This window comes from Apteryx rowi, unplaced genomic scaffold (assembly GCF_003343035.1).
Source record: "Apteryx rowi isolate R43461 unplaced genomic scaffold, aptRow1 scaffold_520, whole genome shotgun sequence".
Lineage (NCBI taxonomy): Eukaryota > Metazoa > Chordata > Aves > Apterygiformes > Apterygidae > Apteryx > Apteryx rowi.
Window position 1 is genome coordinate 615,525 of NW_020450784.1, and position 24,635 is coordinate 640,159.

At 39.3% G+C, this 24,635-nt stretch overlaps 1 protein-coding gene across 1 annotated transcript in view; it reads right to left on the reverse strand.

The window, feature by feature from the left end:
• SCRN1 (secernin 1) overlaps positions 1-23,610 on the reverse strand; it is a 31,999-nt gene extending 8,389 nt beyond the window's left edge. The window contains exons 1-4 of the mRNA XM_026080453.1: positions 23,452-23,610; positions 11,613-11,794; positions 4,364-4,566; positions 1,054-1,248 (exon numbers count right to left, since the gene is read on the reverse strand). Of these exons, the coding sequence (XP_025936238.1) occupies positions 1,054-1,248; positions 4,364-4,566; positions 11,613-11,794; positions 23,452-23,610 (739 nt within the window). The remainder of the gene's footprint in view (positions 1-1,053; positions 1,249-4,363; positions 4,567-11,612; positions 11,795-23,451) is intronic.
• Positions 23,611-24,635: the final 1,025 nt, after the last annotated feature.

Below are 24,635 nucleotides of genomic sequence, written 5' to 3' on the forward strand. Positions count from 1 at the left end.
CTTTCTCCCCATGCACCTCCATGTTTTCTTGCACTACCACCTTGGCAAGAAGGGCCTCTTCCCTAGCAGGTCCTTAAACTCTGAGCTGACTGACCCTTCCAAGCATGGGTGCCTCAGTCCACCAGGGGACATGGAATACCCCAGCAGGTCTGAGAGATTTGCAACCATAATCACCTGTTTGAAGTAGTCCTCTGGAGTTTTAGTGCTATAATGCAGGTTTATTAAGACCTTTCAGCTATGGCCCTCTTCAGCGTTATTGTTACTGTCCTCAGATGCAAACTACACTCCAATTCTAACCTTAACAGGAACTCTCTATTGCAATAAACATTTCACCTTTGGACTCTCCTTGACATTTGCCAACCATCTAGTAAATACACATCTTTACTAAAAGGCTTTTAAAAAAAAAAAAAAGACTTTAACCATTCTTCATACAYGAAAGAGCAGATATATGTCAGCCATGCACTGCTGGAGGCTGCAGTCATTTCAGAGCTATTTTGGCCAGATGCCGTGCTCTTAAGTCATTAATAAACTTTGGTCTTGAAGTAAACTATTCCCTTGACTGAAGACAATTGGCCCATTATCTGCTCTGGTAACTTTGTTCTGTTTGATAATGAAAAATGAAGTCACTAGTATTTCTCTTCCTTAACCAACGATATTAACTCCTTCCAAAAAAAGCCTAAGAGAAAACCCAGAAACATGGTATCCATTCAGATCAAACTTTCATGTATGAGGCCATATTTTCTAATATGAGCCCCTATAATTACACTAAAGCACACATGCACTGGCACATCATGCATACCAGCATAACAGTAAATAAAGTTATTTAGAATTGCTGTTTTAAAACCTTGAGCTTGTTAGAGATTAATGGCTTCATCCTAAATTGGGGCAAGTTTAGGGACAGCCTTTAGCTCTGGTCTTCCTTTCCACATAGTTTACATATAGAGGTATTCCCCTCAACCGCTTGTAGTTCTGGACAGAGTGCCTGAGTTCCAGAAAGGAGAAAGTAGTCACTACGATCCCCACTGCCCATACAGAAAGATGATTCGTGCTTACCACCTTGTTTTTCTAGGCTCTCCCTGCCAGAACAGCAGGCTAAATGGTCATCAGCAAGAGAGAACACTTCAGAAAAATTGAAGTCTGTGTCTCCATTCCACCAGCCTTGACTTCTCACATAATTCCTCAGTTCAGGATGCTCAGCATCAATTTTTGTAGTTAACGAAAGCTGATTGCAAATGCATTTCACCCCCTCTATAGAAACAGCCACATATCACAAGAGATCATTAATACAGTTTTTCTGGGAGAAGCTAGAAGGACAAAATAATTGCAATTAGGAAACATATTAAACCACTGGTTAGGATGTACATTTGGCACGACTGGGTAACTACACATATACAGAGTAATCAGTAACTGCAGGTTTTGCAGCTTGATTCTCTGTGCCACATTTAGTCATTTACACTGCCTGGTGATTAACAGTGCCATTTAGTCAATATAGCAGTTTCATGATTGCTCCATACCTCATACAGTCTGATCCTGAAGTAATAGAAATCACCAATTGCCAGAAGATACAGTTACAATATTAAGGGCACACAAGCCTAATCTTTTCTCCAATGATGTTTCCCTACGTTCATCCAATGGCACCACCACAACAAGGCTTTAAGTCTGACTTGATTTCAAAATATATTTCAACAAAGCTGCATCTATATTAATGAATATTCTTTGCCCCAAAATTGAAGATTTAATTTGGAAGATATTTTTAAAAGCTATTTAAGTTTACCAATTGAGAAACAGTTCTATCTGTAAGCAGCAAGAAATAGCCTGAAGTTCAGGAAGTTCATTTTTAATCTATTGGGGAAAAAGCATGGTTAAACTAATAATGTTTCATGTGAAATATTTAATATAGATTGAATGTTGTCCTGGTTCTATAAATGGTGAAAAATGGCATGAAGTAAAAATGAAAAATAAGCAACCTTTAATAAATTTTAAAGGTCTTTCGATATCCTTTTCCCCAAACTACTGCAGTGCTTATATACATATATCTACAGCATGACTAACACTGGCTGCTGTAGATATTCCTCAGAGAGAAGAAAGTACATGCATCAGAAGCCAGGAAAAGAGCTGATAAAGTAAATCTGCAAACTAAAATAAAACCAGATTCTGGAATTTGGCACATTTTCTTAAACAGAAACAAAAGTAGTATTTGTGAAAGTTATCAATACTGCCTTCCACAGAAATAAGCTTGCCTTTCTAGTGCCCTGTGAATGCAATTTAAATAATGAGCAGAAACCTGTAGGAAGTTCTGTGCATCAGTCTGCAAGAGTTACTGTTGTCATTCAGTTCTGACTTCTAATGGGTCACTGACAATTTCTTCTGATTCATGCTTTCAGACAGCCCGCCTCTCAGAGAATTTTCCTTACTTGAGTGATAGGAATATTTGTGTTCGTATCAAGCTAGGCAAGGTACTCCTAACAGCTTTTTAAATATTACATTCAATAACACATGCAAGGTATTTCATGTTTCTGCTCCCTTCCTCCCCTCCCCCCCCCCCCCCCCCAAAAAGACAAATTTATCAAGCAAATTGATTTCTCTCTTCAGATTAGGAAGAACAATAGTAGAAGGAAGAATTTTAAAGTGTTTGTCCTTAAATTACAATTTTAAAAAAGCTGCTTGATGAACATTCACCATAAGCTTTACAGAATTACAGCAGTAATATTAAAAAAAACCCTCTGACAACAGGGTCAGGAAAAAAAAAAATTGCCTTTACACTGCTGGGGAATGGCACATTTTCCTTGTTTGCCACATTTTCCCTGAATGCATTTAGGCATTCATTTGCAAGCTTAAGAGCCATGCTTATGTATGCAACAAGAACATTTTGAACATAAAGTATTAAATATAGAATTCTTACATAGCCAACAACCCATCCCCTTCCCTCCTGGCAACCTTTGCATGCTGCAGGAGATGGAAACTAGTCAATTTAATCTGCTGCTCAAAGGGGCCTCCTGAAGAGAAACACACAGGTAAAAAATGAGAACAATGCTGCAGTATCATTTCAAAAAGCTGCAAGAAGTAGATGAAGGCAACAGTTTATTTGCTGGGAAGAAGGACGTGGTTATGTATTGCTGATGTAGCTAAAAAGGTTAAGTAAAAAATGCTGCTCTTCAAATGTCAGCCAGGCAGATCAACAGAAGGCGGCTGCCATCTCATAACCCTAGGAAGCTAGAGGCCAATTACTTCCCAGAATTTGGGTTTCATCAGGACAGCATTCTTAATCTTGGATATCTATTTGTGAGGGAAGACTTCCTCCACCTTGTAGCTATCCCAAAAATGCAAGCTTTGCTTGGGAAAACACCATCCCTGCAAAAGTAAGCTGATTCGTATTTGATGGCGTGAAGTGACAATAAGCCATTTCACAACATTACAGAGCCTGGTATTATTTCCTTGCTTTGGTACAATCGAGAAAGTTAAACACCTCTCCTCCCCTCATCTGTTGTCTCCTACTTAGAATGAAGGGGAAACGAAAAGAGAATTGAATGGATGCTCAAAGTATGGATGATAAAAATCTTAAACTATTTGTATTTTTAATGCATTCAAATGTGATTAAGTTTTGAAAACAAACCCTACTCTTCTGGAAATAAAGATTCCTTGAAAACTAAAAGCAGCAACCAGATTACATTAAATATATGCCTTAATCATATTATATTAAAGCAGCACATATTTGCTGGCAAAGTTTTAAGTAAGTTCAGCTATCAAGCCAGTGAAAACTAGAAGCCGTGTATAGCTAAACAAGTTTGACAGCTCTGGCTTCATGCATACAAAAAAGAGAAACCACCTACAAGTTTTAAGAGCAGAAAAGTATTGTTTTCCACTACTGGATAAGAAATGGGGGTATGAGGGGACTACCTCTATTGCAATAAAGCACCAGCCAGTTCAATTTACCACATACACSTAAGACATTTTCTCAATATTTTCTATGCTCATCCTTCCCTCATAATATTTTAGATTTACAAGTAACAATTTGTGAATTACTTCCACTGAAAAGATGCTTGACACATTCCAAATTCCCAGTTCTACTTACCAAAGATAAAAATTTAAGTACAACGATTATTACCTAGCTTATGTATACAGGTAACATGCTGACCAACTTCACAGAAGATACTAAGTTAAACCAATGCAAATCAATGTTTAAAAAACGAGGAGCAGTACAAAAATAAAAGAAGGCTGAAACTGATGACTTACTCAGTGCTCCCCAAATAATTGCATAAGTTAGTTACTTATTTAAACTCAGTGACTTTAAGGCCAATCCAATGATTCTTTTATTATAAATAGCTGTAATTATAAAGAGGCTTGCTGAGAGTCATAAACTGACCTGTGATTTTTTCTGCTGCCCAGTACTTCCCAGAAGTCTCTAGTATCCATGCTTCTTTTCTGTCCACAATCAGAAATGCACTTTGGAAAGTATGGCATGAATTCCCATCTTCATAATAATTTCCACCTTGTCCATGCTCCTCCAACAAAGCAACAATTACATCCAATGCTTCTTTAGCTGTTGCACCTCTTTCTAGGCCAAGTCTATAAGAAAAGCGTAGAACAGAGATCCAGAGATGTAACAGTGAGGTCTTCATGGGTTATTGTTTTAAACAGCAACACTGATCTGGTTTTAAAATACCAAAGTGCCAAGTCTATCAGACATAAGAATTCTTGCTTTAATGAGTTGATAGAACTACAAGATAAGATATTAAATTATTTGATTTGTTTCAAATTTTTACTTTCTGCATTGATTTCTTCAAACTCAAGCCTATCACAGCTGGTATTTAGTTTTTAAAAAGTCCAATTACTAATGAATGACCTAGTCCATGTTCTAAGAGTGCAATGCTCTATTTATCCCCCTCAGAACAAATTTGAAGGACAATTTTCAAAGGCCTTTCTAGAATAACAGCAGTAGATAAGCTTACCTCTTCTGTATAGAACAGCGGAAAATTAGAAATTAATATTATCAGAGAGAAGAAGGGAAGGAATATTCAGTGTTAGCATCTATCTACAACCTCTCTTTTCCAATGCTCAAGTACTTAATTGCTCATCATGCTTTGGAAGCTAAATGTGTGTTACACGCAATGCAGAGTCCAATCCAAGACACAATGCAGTGCTTATTGTGTACTGTAGACAGAGGTATTTGTGCATAGGCATGCTTCAGCGCTCCTGCAGAGGTTTCCCCCCCCCCCCCAAATGTAAGGTATTTGCCAAACAGAACCTGAATAGCTTGAAACAGGACCAAAAATAAAATTGCAGATACTAGTAAGACTTCATTCAGATACAGAATCAACTCAGAATAAAAGTCTAACATCTCTTATGTGGAATATAAAAATTCACATATAACTTTTATATATATACACACACACACACACACACACAAAAATAAGCATACACAAACTGCCTAGAAAATCAAGTAACCACCTACTAGAAAAAAAATACTAACTGCAAAAGGTAAGAGATTTTATTTAATCTTTTCATCAAGAAAACTGACATCATTTAAATACAAATTTGGGACATGTTTATATATGAACAGCTATACATTAATGAGGGCATTCCAAATTCAACAATCCATCAAGCAATATTGACTTACGGGGTTATAAACGTCTGGTAGTTATGCTAGTTGGTGTTTATTTTCGCTTTCTAGAGAACCCCAGAGCTGGAAAAGAATGAACTGGACCACTTTTCTATGTTTCAAGAAAGCCCTATTTAGCTTCTAGCATGGAATACTTGGAGTAAGGACTCTAATTCCCAGAAGATTTCCAGGCTTTAGTAAACAATTGGATGAATGGGCTGGATCTTCAGTGCAGCTGAGGAACTACCCTTACCACTGAAGTCAAGCTTAACAACACAACCATTTATGACTAACACATCATACCGCACTGTTTTCCAACTAAACACAGGGGAAAAAAAGATGCAAGCTAAGACTCTCCCCTAAGGATTAAACACCAGCATTGTCTTTGCTATTACAAGAGGGCTCATTAGCTTACTCTCACATGTATCATCTCTGAAAAAAGGTTGGGTAGCCTCACAGGCCTACTCTGTAGCACATTTTCTGATGCTACAACTATGCTGTGGGCCTCCTTAAGCAGTGCCACCTCTTATATATGTTTCTAATGCAGGTGCAAAGGCAGTCACTGGCTTAAGACAGGCAGAGCCTTTCTTCACTCGCTGTGTTATCAGGCCACGTTTTGCAACGTATAACTTTGTTATTCTGTCAACAGGAGTCAAAGTACCATAATTGCGTTTGCTTTCAGAAGTGGACCACAAGAAGTCACTTAGTATAACCCTTTAAAAGAAATATTCATCCAATAGTCATTTGCCTAAATCTCCACCTAAAATTTCTAATGATGAGGATCCTGGTGTTCCCTATTGTATTTGTTTCAGTTACTTCAGTTAAGACTTTTCTTCCTCTGAAATTCAATCTAGTTTTCTTTACTGCCTCTGGGGAATCGACAGCATTCAATCAAATAGTCTTCCATACTACAAACATGAGACCCACATTTAGAAGAAGGGAGAAGTCAAAACAACATTCAGCTAGACGACTTAGTTCTGTTCAGAGGGACAAAGGGGGGAAAATGAGACGTGGGAACAAATAATGACATGTGAGAAATTTGAAAGTAACAGCACAGCAAAAGAGCAGCAGCTGACATGGATTTATTAGATGAATTTGATGAGACTTGTTTCTAATCTCTTGCTATAACAAAACGACAGGATATGTCGACAGAGAAGGATCCATGATTTTCTGTTTTGGCAAGCTTACTGACATCTTCCTAAGCAAGCTAGGGAAGTGTAAAATAGATCAAAATATATAGTAGGTGCAAAATTGATTGGGGGGGAAAAAAAAATACCTACATCCAAAGAGTAGAAGAAGCATCCAAAGAATATTAGTATCTGTCAAAATGGAAGGATATACCAAGCAGGACTCTTCAAGCATCTCTGGTTTGCCATTCAGTGTTTTCACTGAGTTTGTTAATAAATGACCCGAAAGATCATGCATCTGAATCTCTTCTGGAAAAGACATAGAAGTTGCCATTGATCAGAAGGTAAACCTGGGTCAGTGCCATGGCACACCATGACAGAAAAAACAGACACCATATTGTCATTATACGTACATAATAACAGACAGAAGCATAACCTCCAGGACACATGAGTATTCTGATTTACTCACTGACTCAGCTGAAATCCAGTCTTGGGCACTGTACTTTACGAGATACATGACCCAATTAAAGATATTGCTTTTGTCTGAACTAGGAATGACCACACGTCTAAAAGAATGTGATTTAAAATGAAATATAAACAAAGCAGGGGTGTTTTAGGAGAAAGAAAACTGAGGTACAAGAATAGATTTGACAAAGCTATAGGGAGTGACTGGATCCTGCCTTGAAGAAACGGAATGAAATATCTCTTGAGGACCTTGCAGCCAGATCTAAGTTGATGATGCAAACACTAACCAGAAGAGTACAAATCAGACCTGTAAATCAGACCTGGGAAATGATTCCCAAAATGCAACTACTGATAATTAGGAAATGCAGTATTTCTAACAATGTCATATCATCTCATGAAAACAACTTCCCATTTCCTAAGGGAGAAAGCGCACTGAGTTGCATCACCTCTGCGCTTATCCTTAGCTGTATGTGTTTAACGATGCAAGCAGCCTGTAGAAGTCCTGAAAGCTAAGAAATTCAACAATTGCTGCATTTGTATATAGCTCCACAGAAGGAAAACTGACCTTGGTATCCCAGGAATTACAGTCTAAATGTAATTAAGACTTACACTTTGCTTTTGCTTGGGTGCTCCAGTCTCTCAGTCACAAAGGGCAGAAAAAAAAACACTCAAACAAAACGAAAAAATCACTCTACACAGCAACTACACAGCTCATCTCCATGAAATTGTAGGTCTTGTCAATTATCTTGACATCTATGTCCTGGGTAACTGCAGCACAACTTTCCCACCAACATATTTCAGAGTACTCTGCAAGGGCCACTGGAAAAAAAGTTTTAAATTGTTTCTCCCCCAGATAGGATAGCTTGAATTATTAAAAAAATTTTGGTGACTCAGTACAACCCACTACCTCAGTACCTCCAATAAGGTATCACACCATATTATAATCTTGTCAAAACAATATTCTCTTAAGCTTTCCCACTCCACATCTCAGTTACAAGTGCAGACTTTGCAAATAAAGTAACGTACATGATGACAACATTCTACATTGTTCAGTTTTGAGTTAAGGAAAGAAATTGGTAGAGTCATTTTTCAAGAGAGGATTCTCTATTTATAAGGGCATAGTGAACAGGTTTCTTCATTTATATCTTTTGTATGATAACATTGTTCTGTTCCAACTGTACCAGCATAGGCAAAACAGTACACCATCCTTTCATATGAATGTACTTCCCTAAGTAAACAGGCGCCTTAGAGAGGCACTGTGCTCCCCCCAAAACGGCAGCCAGGATGCTTTTAAAGCCCAGGTTTTGAATCAACCCCTAGAACGGAGGGGGGGAAGGGTTTCTTAGAAATTTGTTCTGGAACCTATTTTCTTTCCATTTTTTTGTCTGCTGTGACTAGCTTCATATTCTTGACTTAAACTGGGATGGGGACCAGCCTGTGTAAAGTAGAACCAACACTTCTACCTTCATTCCTTCAAGTCAATCACACAATCTTCATCCATTTCTTCCGAATCATTCTTATGTTTGGACACACTGTGCTGTGATATACTATCAAGCTAATGATCTGTAGGTACCTGTTTTACTCCTCAGATACAGCAGTATATTAGTGACTAGTAACAGTGTGTTACCTAAGTCAGCAATCAGTTACTAAATAAGCTAAGAACTTCATGAAATACACCTTTACTGGTGTCCACCACGGTCTTTAAGGAAAACAAAGTTTTGTCCATGAGTTTGCAGGATGAACTTTCAATTTCCTATTTCAGCAACAGAACTTGCTGACTTCAAAATTATATTGCCATACCGCTAGATGCCTCTGGCCTATTCAACAGAATGTGCTCTCAAAACACCCACCTACAATCTTTGCCCATGTTGGCTGGATTTTAAATCCTAACTTAAAAGCGACAATCTCAGACGAGCTGCCGACAGGCTCAAAGAGACAGGAAGTCTACCCGAATGAAAAGAAGAATCACCTTCAAGAGAATGTAGAAGCAAAGTCTCAGGGGAGCCTCTGCACTCAAGTAAAACTTTAATTCTACAATACGAATGACATTCCTGAGTTGACACTCTTATGCCTGCTCTGAAGAACATTTTTCAGAGTATGAAGTTTTAGTTTCTTTTCCAAACAGCTGAGGACATACACGCACACACAAAGTGTTACTCTTAATCCTTCAGCTAAGATCTGACATAGATGCAGAAGTCTGACAAACACACAGRTGTGAGCAAAGTTTGGCCAGCAAGGGTGTGCATTTTGAAGCAGGTTTGTGCAGGTTTGAAGCTCCTCCATTTATTTTCTTTCCAATAAATCCTGAGTGATAGAGCTATCAAGTACAAAATCAATCACATAGACTGCAACAAAGCAGCTGGCACCAGCTGTGCCTCTTCTTAGCCATCTGCAGAACAGGCTAACTCTCTCTATTTTATGAGGTCATCCAATACAGGTAAGCTTAGAGCAACTGGCCAAGTATTCACAGTGAGAGAGAGAATCACTTTGGCTGGAACTGTAGACAGATGGTACTCTGCAACACGTCTCTGTAGTCCTCCTTGCCCAAAGCACTCACCACCTTTACGCTACAAACAATCCGTTCTGCAGATAAGATGGTTGGGAGGGAGAGTAATACCCACAGGTGAGACTCAAAGGTTGTATACGTGACCAGTTTCTCCTTATTTTGGTATCTCCAGATTTGCTAGTGTGGGTGCATCTAGAGCTGCTGGATGACATATCTACTTGCATGTTAAACAGTATTTTGAGACTAAAACAGTTGTGACTAAAATAAGTAGAACGTTGCATCCAAAACAATGATTTGTTTAAATTCCAAGAGAATAGTAGTAGGAGGGGAAAAAAATTAAGGTGGGGCATGGGAAGTCACCTTATATATCCTTCTTCCTGACAAAAGCTTGTCCTACATTTTCTTAAATAAACTCCCCAATCTATTGTCTCCCTTGATACAATTAAATTCACTAGTCCTCCCATGTAGAGCTTTTCTGTAGTTACTATCAGCATATAGAGTTTAGAGAAAATACCAAAGAGAAACATAACCCCAATTCCTTCATGCTTTTCTGATGGATCAGATTCTCTAAGTCTCTGATCATACTTCCCAATTTTCACTGCATTCTCTCCRGCCGGTACACGTTCCTCTTGATTTGTGGTAGCTGGAACCAAATACTGCATCTCTGCAGGGACTTCATTACAGTCAGAGAACATTTACATTTACCATTTCAGGCAGCTATACGCCTAAGAGGAATTTCATCTACCCATGCTTCCCATCTTGCTTATGAGAATGCCTTCTAAGGTTTTAATGGCCTCTTACAAGTCAAGCTATCTATCCTATCCTCTATCCATAAAATTTGTTATCTCATTATGGGAGGAAAATAGAATGATTTGACAGGATTTTTTTTGACTAACAGTGAGGACTGCAAATAAGTTATCTCCCTGATATTTAAGTGTTTTTTTTCTTTCCCCCAGGAACTGAGGTTAAGCTCAGGTCTATAACCTCAGCTTTTTTTTYCCCCTCATCTTTCAAGGGCAGCCACCATATTTAACCTTTTCTAGTCATCCAGAGCCTCCCCCATTTTTCACTAGTTCTTAAGAAAAATGAGAATGCTTCTGAAATTGGTTCAGCCTGCTCATTCAGTACCCTACGGCAAATTTAAGCAGGCTCCCCTTGCTTGTCTGAAATTGATTTGGTTAAATAAGCACTGACTATCCTGTTATCCCTTTAAAGTAAAGTGAGTTCATTTGCTCCCTTTCCCTTTGTGATAAGTTTGCACCACATCCTCTTGTTCTTTCATTTTCAGCTTTCTTCCCCCACTCCCTTCTTTAAATTCTCTTCACTGCAAGCTCAGCATGCAGGCTGAGACTTACAATGCAGCGCAAGCCTTTCAGGCAGCCAGCCTCCACTGAGCAGGCTTCCAGGAGTTTGTTTGCCAGCAGTTAAATAAGAGCAATAGTTTGCATTGGAATGCATGGGCTGAAGTGAGGCGACTGTAGCTTGTTTATGCCTACACTTGGATAAGGGCCCAGGATGAGGTTTTAAGGTTAGAGTAGGCTGTTTTAAAGTGGGGGAGAGGAGGGCACACCAGCAATCTGTTGCTACAAATTAGTTAGCAGTTCCTTACTAGCAATGTATTGCATCATTTCTCTCATCCTGTCAAAATAGTCACTGCTAGACTGTAGGGTAGGTAGACAGGGTAGGTTTAGTGAACTCACATTAGACTGAAGCAGCACATACTGGGTAGCCAACTTCAAATTCCAAGTGCTTTAAAATGTTAACTCAGCTGTGCCTCAAGCCCTGCCTAGACAGGTCCACTGCTTACATTGTTTGAAAACCTCTTAATGCCAGCACCACGAAGCTGTTACCCAGTATCATCATCATCTAAACCTTTAGTGTTTAAAGGCTGGTCACAACTCAGCAAGCCACCAACCTGACAAGATCCATTCCAAGCAAGGCTTCAGATTCGGAAGCTGGTTCTCTGGTCACAATGGCTTCGTTAGCTACACAGACTCCATGTTCGTTAGCTCCCATTTCTGCGCCCCAAAGCCAGGAAGGCCTGCTCAGCACAACAGCATGAGTCTTCGGCACCTGCTCAATCTCAATATACGTGCACTGCATTGGGGAAGGGAGAGTAGGAAGAGAAAAAGCAGATGAATTGCAAGCACTTCATTTAATGCTGTGATTAAAATAATGCAAGACTTCAATGTACAGACAGGACACACAAAAAATACACTTCTCGAATAYGAGCTTTAGCATAATATAGTGGGGAATTTTTTTAAACAACATTTAACTGTCATGTTCTGACCTTTACGTCTTTATACTGCAGAAAGCCTGGGAGACTACTTCTATTTTGATGGTTACAGGCTTCAAAGAGTCATGGAGAACCCAAGTGCTAGAGACAGTAGAAAGTAGCAGCAGGTAGACTGTACTGTTTCCAATAAAGAAACATAGGTCGTTTTGTATATGGTAACAACACTGAACAATTCTACCATCTCACCTAGGTACAGTCTTGGGTACTTTATTAAATACATGGCATGACAACACTAACTGGATAAAGTACATTAGAAGGCCTCCCCCTCTTCCTTGCTGCCTCCCCTGCAGCTGACCAGACCTGCTGGTGGTAGAAAGAAAAATCAAGACTTGAAAGGGTTCAGTGAAATGCCTTGATAAATGCTCACAGGAAGAAAAACACTGGTATTGTTTTTGCTTAAAACTGATGTTTTTGCTATTTTAAATGGCCTACTGTAGTCAGAGGTCTGTGGATATATTCTGACAAGACAAAAATACAGAGGAAGGCTGCACAGAAGTCATTGAAAAGGCAAGGAAGAAAGAATCCATTCATTATCTTTCACATATCTTCTTTTCTCTTACCCTAGGACTCAAAAATAAGCACTGTTTTCCCAGACAGCACAGAAGAGAGCTTGATCCATCGCTAGGTCATTTGCCTGTCCAAGCCAAAGCAGCGTGCTTTACGTTTTAATCCTGAAGTCACATTAAGTTCTTCAAGGACTAAACTCCACAGAATTTTTATTTGAGGCAACCAAAACTGATGGTAGTTATTTATGAGACAACTCTTAGTGGCTAGCATACCTGGTGTAACATCTTCTACACAGGAAGTAATCTGCAACATTTTTCTGGAGGAATATTTGGTCAGACCTATCAAAGTGCAGCAGGATGAGAAGTATGGACTTGTGGACTGAAAGCTGCTTGCCACAGCAATAAATGCTATGTCTATATTAAACATTAAAGCCAAAGGAATAAGTTCAAGATTACCAGCAGCAAGCAGCTCTCTGTTTTTTTCTAACCAGTGTTTCCCCTCTAAAGATTACAGAGCACAATCATCTTAAGCCTCCAGTCTTGAGCAACAATTTTAAAGTAATAGTCAGTCTATTATGCAATTAAAATGTATGATGGATCATCTTTGCTCAAAGATGACATTTTTAGAGTCCTTTACTCTCTGACCATGCAAGTACACAAAGCAATGAGTCTGTCACCTTCATAAGGAATTGCGCGTGAACAGGCCAAACTGCTGGCAATCTATAAAGCTAGACAAAATATACATGAAATAAGGGGATGATTTTTCACAGAAGATGTATGCCTCAGTTAAAGTGAGGACAACTATTTTGTTCTAATGAATTAAAAATAGGTTAGGATCATGCTTCCCTTTTTCTTTTTACTATGTACTTAACTTTGATTTTTGGCTTAAGCAATAAGACCCCAGAAGGGAATTATCTGCTGTATCTGTTGGAGAAAATCTCTAATAGTTGATCAAACTAGAAACTAAATTGCTTATATAGCAATACACTATGATTTCATAAAGGCAGAATTCCCATCTACTGAGGTACAGAAACACCTGGCACTAGCCAGGAACCGAGATCCACCTAATAAAATCATCATATACAGTAAACCCTTTGTTTCATCTTCAAACCAAACCATGCCAGAGCAGTCATCTGATATCAAAACTTCCTATTCTCCATTCAAGCTGCCAGGAAACAAAACTCATTTCTGACATTCTGTGCAAATTTTTCAGAGCTATAGGTCACTGCTGTTTGGGAAAGCACTTAATGTGCATGTGTGAATGAACAGAGATTAACTATATTCCTTGGATGCGCAAAGGAGGACACAGAACTACAGAAGCAGGGAAGGGGCTGGGCCAAGCCCCTTCCCATAGGCCATGCGAGGACATGACAGGCACACGTAACAGGAGGCAGGTCTGTAGCCAGGGAAACACCAACGCCTGCACAGCACAAGTCTTGGCTCCCCACATCTCATGTGGTCAGCAAGCAGGAGCCATCCTGCAGCGCTATACAAGAGCACATACCTTCTCAACTCTGGAACGGACAGCAAAAATCTAAAGACGGCATAGAGGAGATTTCAGTACTCCATAAACCCGCCTTTGCATGGCACTCTCCAACTCAATAGCCCACTTATAACAGCTTGCACTAGTTTTAGTTACTACACTGGAGCTCTGCTTTTCTACAAGGAAAAATGATGGAATAGCTAGACTAAAAAAGATGAATGCTTTTCCTCTGCAAAAACATCATATTCCAGCTATCCTTGCCACCAAACCAAGCATTACCAGGGCTAATATTTCTTATAAAGATTTTACTGTCAACACTAGCAATCAAGGAATATGAAATAGGAAATTGTCTGCTCAAAGGATCCAGAGCATTCTGCAAGAAGTGCCTTTGCTTTATAACTGTTTAATCAGAGACCAGAAACCATGTCAAGGCCTCCTTATGCAGCTCTTTCATTTAGGAGCACAYTTCTGTCCGTAACAGAGACAATTGGCTGGGCACAGGTGGGAGCTGGTGAAGTAGCAAACTGATGGAATACAGCTGTCACCTTCTATATTGGCTCTGCATGTTCCATAACCCAACAATAAGCAAACATGGGCCATATTTTCATATTATTGTTTTCAGCTTCCATACAATAACCCATGTGCACAGACAACGTTCATGCCTTATTTATGTAAATTGTCCGAGAAGAAATAAATAACAGAAAACTATTCCAGTCTTCCAGTGAATGACACAGCATGGCAAAATTATCATAAACTTGGTATATGCTCACCTGTCCTTTGCCTTAGTTATTGAAAATAACGAAAAATCCCTGAAGATGTAAAAATATAAAGATATAAAAACTACTTACGCCAGTAAGCAGTAAAGTAGGCAATCAATATAAATGGTACCTTAAGACAGGTATCTGGTTCATATTTGTTAGTAATAGGTATGGGTTTTTCAATAAACTAGGATCCAGATGTGAACTAACAATAGTGTCCGTTTTAAACTTTAGAAACCTCACCCTTCATAACTCCAACCCCCTTGCCTTAAAATAAAGTCAGAAAACAATTTTTCAGAGATAAGAATGTCTTAATACTATGAATAAGAGGCAGGAAATACAGAAATATGGCTATCCACCTGGATTCAAGACAAAGCAGCCCCAAAGGCGAGTTGATATTAAAGCTGGTCATTGGATTTGCAGTGCAGCAAACCATTGCTCAGATATCAGAAAACCTGCTTAACAGCTCAGACAGGGAAGGAAATAGTGAGGGAAAGACAATACACTCCACCTAAAAACTCTTTGGCCACTAGATCGCTAGAACTGGGAATTCAGATGAAGGCATGATTCCAAAAATAAGCACAAATCACAATCTCCTTGTCCCTCCTCCTGTGCCCCACCAATTTGGCAAATCCCTCCTGCGCAGTGGCATAGCAGCCTGTTCTAGTGATAGTTTTGCCAACCTAGGCGATGACAAATCAAATAGACATCAGGTACTGCTGTGATCCTGCCTGCTGCCAATTCTGTCTTTAAAATTCCTGAAGCCCTCTGCATCAGGGTCTCCTAACACTAATATTTTCATTACAGTATAAACGTTAAGAATGCAAGAATATACTACTGATACATTTGGTGGCAATGGCTGTTAGTGAGTGAAGTGTCAAATTCCACTGATTTGCTAGAACTCCAGTCCTGAAAGTGGCATAACTGGCACCATGCCCTGTGATGGTAAACTCAGATCAGAAAATACAAAAGTAAAGAGCAGAGATTTCATATGCAAGAGATGCACCCCACATCTTTAAAGAGAATTGAGCAGGCTGGAAACTAATGACATTTTTTTCACTTATGGTATCAAGAAAAGAATCTCATCAAGTCAGTTCTAAATATAGTACAAAGCACAAATGTACCTTCCCCCCTAGCTAGGGCATGCATCTATGTTGGAGGTATTCCAAAAACAGAGAAGACAGACATAACACAAGAGATTTCTTCTTTCATTAACGAAAAGCAACTATTGTGCAGCCTCTACTATATTCAGGCTACAGGAGCTTGATTCCTAGCACTGCCAGCCAGGTTATTATGAAATATCAGTGAAATCACAGGCTTCAGCCCTGTATAACAAAGGTAATAGTCAGGGAATGCTTTAGAAAGTAGTGATCTTTGAAAAAGGGCCATAAGRCTATAGATTACAGAAGAGATACCCCCCTCACCACTCCCCTCATCGAAACCATGCTCTATTTCAGCATTGATTCTTTGTTTAACTACCTCAAGCACTGCAGTATCATACTGTATGTTTGAAAATAGACAAAATTTCTATATTGTCACAGTAATCAGAGAAATTGCAATTAAAGAAGTTGCGTCATGGCTGCTTTCAACCCTCTTATCCAAGAGGGGGATGGCAAAATAGAATGAGGCAGCCTTGCAGCATGCTGCCTCCATAGTCCTCAGGACAGCGAGACTGATGGCCTGGTTGGACAGGCAGTTTCTGGGATGATAAGGACTACTTGGGCATTCCCACACTTGAAGTGAAGGATTGGAAAGTCCTTCAGGGCAATCTCCTTTGGATGACCCTGAGAAAGTGCAATTTACAGATACTTCTTTTGCTGCTTATTTACACAAAAGAACTCAACAGAGCACAAAGGAGTGGGAAATAACTGGTTGCTGAAAAAGAAGTATGCAAGCAGCAGCATGCAAAGCAAAAGATGGGGCAAACTGACACCGCTCCCACTGCCTGTTTATGCACTGAGCAGCACTACAAATATGCAATGCAAGGCACATGGACTTTACAACACCCTGTTAAGCACCCTGATGAGATGACATTCCCTATTAGCAGCGATACTGTTGTGCCAGAGACACTCTGATCAAAAGTAGAGGGGACTGCTGTACACCAGGATAAATCTATCCTGGGTACATCTAAAGTAGTCAGCTCTAGTTCTAGCAGGTGCGTAGTCGAAGCAGAGTGGTGACCAGACCTCTCTCCAGAGGGGTTTTACTCAGGTTGCTACCCTTCAAAGACACGCTCCAGACTAGCACCTCTACCCTCACATGGTTGCCAGGTATAGCAACTACTACTGTTGCTGTAGTGGAAGTCTACAAATACAGAACAAAAACAACTTCTGCCACAAAAAAGTACCTCTTACCTCCTTATATTAAGAATAGTTTTTCCCTCTTTATGAAGGCCCTAGTACACTTGACATAAACTTCTGTAAGCAACAAGAGTACTGGAACAATATTGCATATTGTTCCTAACAGTTTCTATTCATTGCAACCAGTAACTGCAAAAATTGAATCTCTAGGCCTCTGATCTCTGGAAGTGTCATTTTACAACTTGTTCACTAAGGATGATAGATGGATTTCATTCTAGAAAAGAATCTGAGAGGCTAGAAAAAGCTGAACTGTTCCGCTGTCAAACAGCAGAATGACACACTCTGGCTTACTCTACCAAGCTATCAAGGACCCTCAGGCTGGTGAGCCAAGCTATGGAAATGAACCCAACAACATGAAATATAGAAGTCTTTAACCAAACAAAACACCAGTGAATGCAGCAAGGCACCCAAGGCAGAGAGCACTCTCTGGAGATACTGTACACCATAAATGATTTAGTAATCAAGAATTTGTCTCTTGTTTATGTAAGTTACAAATCTATCAGTCTCCTGAGACTGAGAAAAAGTGCTGAGAAAAATTAAAACTGAAACAGAGATGAAGCTTATTAACAATATGTTTTCAAACTGATAAGAATCAGATTTGTAAGAAGCAGATTTCAAAGAAGCCACAAAAAGCCCATCTCAAAGACATCCTTGGTATTCACAAATATCCTAGGACTGACTGCTTGACCACTTTGAAATTCATGCTGCCACATATGTTCTGCCAGAAGCAAACAGCCTGGGTGAGACACAATAGCTTTTTAAAAAAAAATAAAATAAAAATAAAATACTGTTCCAGCACACTCCCTCCTCTTTCATTCTTGTCCCAGTTAAAAAAAAAAAAAAGAGAGAGAGAGAAAAGTTAAAGAGATTAAGTAAAAATCTGTAGTTCAAGCTAAACAGTTCTGCTTTGGTAACAGAAGGGAGCAAAGCAGCAGCACTCCTACAGTAAAAACACAGGCTTTGAGAAGCCAAAAAAAGCCAAGAGACTATGGTTTCTACCTCTGAACTGCTGCCGTCTTGTGCACTGTGTTACAAGTCAAAGTCAAACAGATTAGTTTAAAGGCCAGTGGCCTGCAATGGAGCAGAACAGAGAAAAAGCTCACATTAGCCAAGCAATAGGCTCTGCTGAAGGCAGCATCCACTTTCTTTTGTTAGGTGATCTCTGCCTGCACACTGCCTCTCCTCTATCCTTGTGCGAACCCTAAAGGTTAGCTGAAACAAGGTGTGCGTGTCATGAGATGGGCAACTCACACCAGTTATCGGGTCTCAACTGAGAGGCAAAAAAAGTAAATTCCTAAACTGTGTCGCAAATGTAAGCCTTTAGACTACAGCCTTTTGCTGGGTTAAATGAAAAGCTTCATCACGGGCCCAGACGTGCCTGTTTCAAGTGTTGCAGCCATCCAGCACTTACCCCGGGAAGTGCGCTGCACGGTACTTGGCCAGTCACGCAGGGGTGCCCAGGGCCACATTCAGGGCTGTGCTAACACAACCATGTCAGTGCAATGCTGCCAATCTAATTTGGAGGCCCCCCAAAGAGCAAGTTCTCAGTACAGTTTCAGCTGCTGCTTGACTTTTATTACCAGATTCTGAACACCTTAATCCCAGACACAATCCAGATAACCCAAACAGCTGGCATAAGAGGGAATCAAAGTGTATCAGAACTAAACTGTGGCATTCAAATGATGCCTGGTGATTATGTTACAAATTACTAGAATTAAGATATCTTCAGATAAGATGAAGCCATTTTAATTCAGCCAAAGTCTACTTTCCAAGCGTTGTATCTATATTACAACAACAGATACCCTTGAGTTAGGCTCAAGTGAGTTTGCATGTCTGCAGTGCTCAGAGCAATGCACAGCAAAAATTTTACCGTTCCTCTGAAAATTCAGAGCAAGGGAAAAAAGGATGGTATCCTTTTCAAAACAATTATTAAAAATAGACAAAACAAAAAAATCTTTAAGGTATAACTCCCATGAAGTTTTAGAGGACACAAACTCCCTCCTCCCTGACACAGGGCAGGCTTCGAGCCTAGCAGAGTATTTAATACCAAGATACTAGAAAATCTAAGCAAATTCCACAATTTGATAGAACAGTGCTGTGAGCTTTGTTGTAGACCATCCTTTCTTCTTTCCCAACTCCATTCCCCCATAAGAAGTTGCGTGTTATCAAGATAAAGAGCTTTTACAGCTCTGTCCTGTAGCAAGCAACCACAACTGTTTTCAAATAACAGATAAAAGGGTCAGATTAGAAGAAATGGAGTTTGATCTAAAAACAAAAACAAATTGGAAAATTGAACAAAGACAGTTCAGCAGCAGGTTACCAGATAACGAGAAATCTAGTCAGTAAAGCATACCTTAACAATAAGGCACAGGCCTGCATCTTAACACTCAAGATATTCCAATAGGATGAAATCTTTACTAATGTGAAAAAAACACTTAAAATCCGTATCTAGGAGGAAAAAAATCCACACGTTTACTTTTAGTAGAGGAATTCAGAAAAGGAACCTATTTATGCTTAAGGGAACAATATTTCGCCTGCACACATGTGTTTATAAGAATGACCACTACATCAAGCAAGAATGTTGATCAACATCTGCCACTACAAAATTACAGTGCAAAACAAGAACTTTTGAGAAAGTTGTCACAGACACACACACGCACATACACAGAATGATCTTAATGAAAAGCCCTATTGTTCAGGGTCTTGGGAACCTGCTGACACATAGTGAAGGAATTATGTTGATGAGTTAGCTGCAGGGTTACTGTCTAGTAGATTGTGCCACAATGATCAAGCTTAAAACGACTTGCAGTATTCACCGAATGCCCCTCTTTCCTTGTTCAGTGCCCTGCCACAAACTGGCTGGTAGCTATTTTGCGTAGCCTGCCAGATTCCTTCAAGGCAATAATCTGGCTAAACTACTCCAGCATTTTTGGTTGCACTGTGCATTATCACATTTCCAGACGCAAGCAGCACAGAACACAAATAGGATACAGACTTCCTGACGGAGTCTTATAAAACAATCCGTGTTATAAGTGTGTTCAAAACCACCACTTAATGGGACTTCAGAACATGAGAGATGGAGTCATGGAAAAGTAATCCAAATCAATACACATTGGATTACATTACCTGCGAAGAACAGAATATAATGAAAAATAAGYCCACCATCATTACCCAGTGAAGGTAAAGATCATGTATTACAGAAAAATGTCAATACAAAGCCACATTATGGAATGGAGAGAAAAGCTGTTCATTTCTTAAAAAGGAGAGGATGGATGAGAGATATAGAAAGTCTAGTTAGAGAAGCAAAGGTTTATTGACTCAGAAAAACAGTAGCATGAAACTGGTTAATTACATTTTTGGTTTTGTGAAATGTCACACATTTAATTTTCTTAGACCTACTTAGTTTCATTTTTATAAAGTGCAAGGAGAAGGAAAGCTGTGGCAAAAAAATACAAATGAATCATTGGCAATTTTCATAGATTTTATTAGAACAAGGTAATATTTCCAAATAAGTCAAAGGCTACATCTAGAAGCTTTGACATTCCTCTCCACTCCTCACATCAACTAATGAACTCTGACAGCTCAATAAGTTGTTTAAAAGGGATTTGCTTAACTTTTAGGGGTGCCATTAACAGTACACAGGGAATTAATAAGCTGTGCACAAGCTCTGCATATAGGTAGCTAGGTATGTCTTTGTGCTAAGACAGAGCAGTGTGCTAGATGGGTTCCTATAATAGGAGAAATATGCATACAGTTCAGCTAATTAACAAAAAAATCGAGACTTCATTTCTATTCTGCTGTCATGATCAGTTAGTATGCTTTAAATTGCAATACAGAAGCTATTCTCACTAATTAGTATCCTTAAGTTTACAAAACAGAGATGTTTACAAGAAAATCTAGTAGCCCGAAAATTCAGTTCTAGAAGCTGTCTTGATGTGTTGGATTATTCACAGTTCCTACAGTAAAGGGTATTATTACGATGCTTTTTGAAAGATCTTGAAGTGGCCAGTTTGAAAAGAAAAAAAGCAAGGGTTATTTCTAAAGAAAAATCCCATCTCACCAACACTGATATTTGCTAGAAATCTATGTGTGACTGAACTCTATAAATATTAAGGTGGAAAATAGCTTGAACTTTAAAGGAAAACTGTCAAGTAAATCTATGCTTAAATCTCTCTGAAGGAGAACAAGGTGCAAGACTACCAGACAGCCTTTAGATCCAATAAAACAACCAAAATCAATAGCTTGTTTTAACCAACTTATTCTAACAGAACTTAGTGCTGAATGAAAAAGGTGAGGAAGATGCAGTGATAAGTGATTGCTTGCACTAATCCCAGAGCAACTGAAGATGTTTTTATGTTGTGCTGGGAAAAAACACAAAGAGTTTAGGTGAATACCTGAAGCCCTATGTTTTTGTACACCACTGTACATGTAAAACCTGAAGCTAGCTAATGCAGAGTTATGCAGTAGATACACTGGGCAGAGGCCAAAGTACTCACCTACTTTAAAAAAAGAAAAAGAAAAATTAAGATATTAGCCCACTCCAGTCCCCCGTAATAACGGATCTTCACCACACTGCAACAAACCTTACCTCCATTAAAAAAAAACGGCATTCTAGGAGAAGGCTTGTAAATATTGATTAGCAGAATAACCTCTATAGAGCGCAGTCTGCTAGCAAAGGGATTGTATTCCCCATTTCCGAAAGGCCTGGAAAAACAGTCCAGTTTGGGACTGAATTCTGTAGAAGACTTTAAACTGGTGAATCCTGGGGTTCACAATACTTTGTATATGGTTCAGCTGCACCCTACAACAAATTATGATAATCTTATCAAAGAATGGGGCAAAGAGAAGAATCAAATACTCTAACATTAAGCTCTTACAAAGCATTCTCCTTTGAGGCTATAAAGACTCCAAAGCAGCTATTAGAAATTCTTCTTCCATATTAGCAGTATATTTTTTTCATTTTCAGTTCTGTGAAGAGAAGCTTTAAAAAACTGCTCTTAAGTTTTCTTGTCTTCTCACCGTCACAGTTGTGTTCTGCATACAAGCACAGATCTACTGCAGTGCTACCGACGCAGCACTGCAGTTAGCAGCATTTAGTGCTTTTGAACAGGGGGAGGGGATTTCTTTATATCCAAGATTAAACCATTTAATAATGCCCAGTTTGTACCACATGTCAGTAGCAATTTGAATCGAGAGAATGTTAACTGTTCAAAAGAGGAACAGCGCTAAGTTCTCTGAAATTCAAAAGTGGTCACACTTGGGGGACAGTGGAAAACTGGCCTTAGGATCTCTTCCGAAAAGGATCTCTATGGAGGAATGATATCAGCCTGGTGTGGACCAGCTAGTGCCCTCAGCCTCCTGCACAGCCACAGGGAAGGGAGGAGGCTGAATATGCAGGGAATCTCAAAATCCTGCTTTGCCTGTTGCCAGAAAGAGTAAGAACCTGGGGCCTCAAAAATCTCTCTAAAACCTGACAGTGCTTGCTGGGCTCTGAATTCTCTGCTCAAACAGCTGCTCCCATCAACTCTCCTCTTTCCTTCCACAGCCTCAGTCTTCTCATTCCACTTTCACTACACACTTGCCTCTTTTCCTGTCTTCTCGCCTGACTYATCCCCTTTGTTCACCCTTCCATATCTGTTTATCCTTTCATTTCTCCTGTCACTAAAATGCAGCTGCAGTAACAGACTATAATTAACATGACTTCCAGCAGGGTCTCTATGAACTTTCATCCATGGCATCAGAGCCCAACTTCAGGACTCTGCATCCAGTTTGGGTTCAGAGAGAAGTCACAACACTCAAGGGAGCATGATGCAGGTGCCTTGGCTAGAGGCCATGTCACCATGACCAATTATACAAGAATTATATTTGGCTTACAAATCTCATGGTCTTGTTTTCCTCCTCTCCCATTTCTTTATTAGATAGCCATAAATCTCTGCCTCAAAGAGTGTGCAACCTGGTTTGCAACAGGCCTAGCACAGTCAGGCTCCATTACAACTGTCAAAGAACAACCATGAATGAAAAAACTAATACCGCAAATGATCAGCTTCAAAAAAGTTGCTTCTACTTCCAGTTAAACAGTAGATTTTTCCCTTAAAAGGAAAAGGCAGTCTCTGGCCTACACTGTGCAAATATCCAAGATCTGAGCAGTTCAAGCTGCCTGCTGGAGAAAGTACAGATCACTCGCTTTGAGTCTCACTTTAAGGACTTTCAAAAACTTTGCCTCTTCCCAACTCAAGAGCAGTTTGAGTGAAGGGAACAAGGATGCCACAATCTGACAAGGAAACAAGACAGCTGTCATTTCTTACAGTGATAGTCACTTGTCACAATTTGAATGTAACAATTAACCCTTACCTCAACTTTACTTCCTGGATCGTGATTTGCAGAAGCAAAGTAGACCACCTCCTGTACTTCATCCCTAGGCCGTGCAGAGTTTTTTCCAAACACCACCAGCCCATCTTTAGAACATGGGGGAAAAGCCACAAAACAATAACTTGGGGGAGCTGCAGCCATCCTAAAAAGGAAAGGAAAAGAGTAAAAAAACAAAACCAGTGTTTGCTGAATTAGTAACTGTATGTGTTATAGAATCATTCAGTTTACCACTACTTGTTACAGCTAAAAAACAACACGTTCTCTTTATTTTTCAGCTGACTGTGCAATGACAGTGAAAAACAGTCAAACTCAGAGTAGGCTTATCTGGGTTATATAACAGGAATTATAGTGATTTTCAGACATTTTTTACTTAAGCATTGTGAAGGCATAAAGAACAGGAGAAAAGCCAAGATGACTGTCCCAATGAATAGAAAGAGGATATTCTGCACTGGAGCTGTTCAGGAACATAAGACCTAGATGTAGATGTTCTGCTGACTCAGACAAGTGCAGAGACACAGGAGAATTTTAAATAATATAGTCTCATTGTTCCCATGCAGTTTAAAATTTATAAAAAGGAAAGAGAAAACATGTTTGAGGGATCCTTGAGGGAGGATAATGGTGTAATGGGAAACAGAACAAAGATATAGCACGCTTATGGCAAAAGCTATCTGTCAGTTTATCTACTCAAATCAGAGAGAAACCAAAACACTAATTGCACCTTATCTCCTCTGTGGTTTGTCTGCATTGCTGTTCTTACCTAAAGTTAGTTGATTGTAGTTTATTTGTTTATACAGGTTAACGTGAATACTCTTTAAAATGCTTGTAGGGTAGCACAAACATTTTAAGTGCTTATAATGACAACGTATTTATTAAAAAAAAAAAAAGTACACTGTTTCAGGCTTACAGCACCACTGTAGCATGTCTTATATATAGTGCCATATCTAACAATTTTTCTCCATTCAGGATGACTTGTCACACATATGCTTACAAAAAAAAAAAAAAGATGGGGGGATTATTGCTTATTAAAATAGCATTCAACACAGATGCCTACCGAGATCATTTCACAGATCTTACCATTGAATCAGATTCCCCCCCCAGAAATGAACAAATATGTTCCTCTTCCCTTCCAGGGTACCCTGGACAGGTAARAACATATAAATACATTG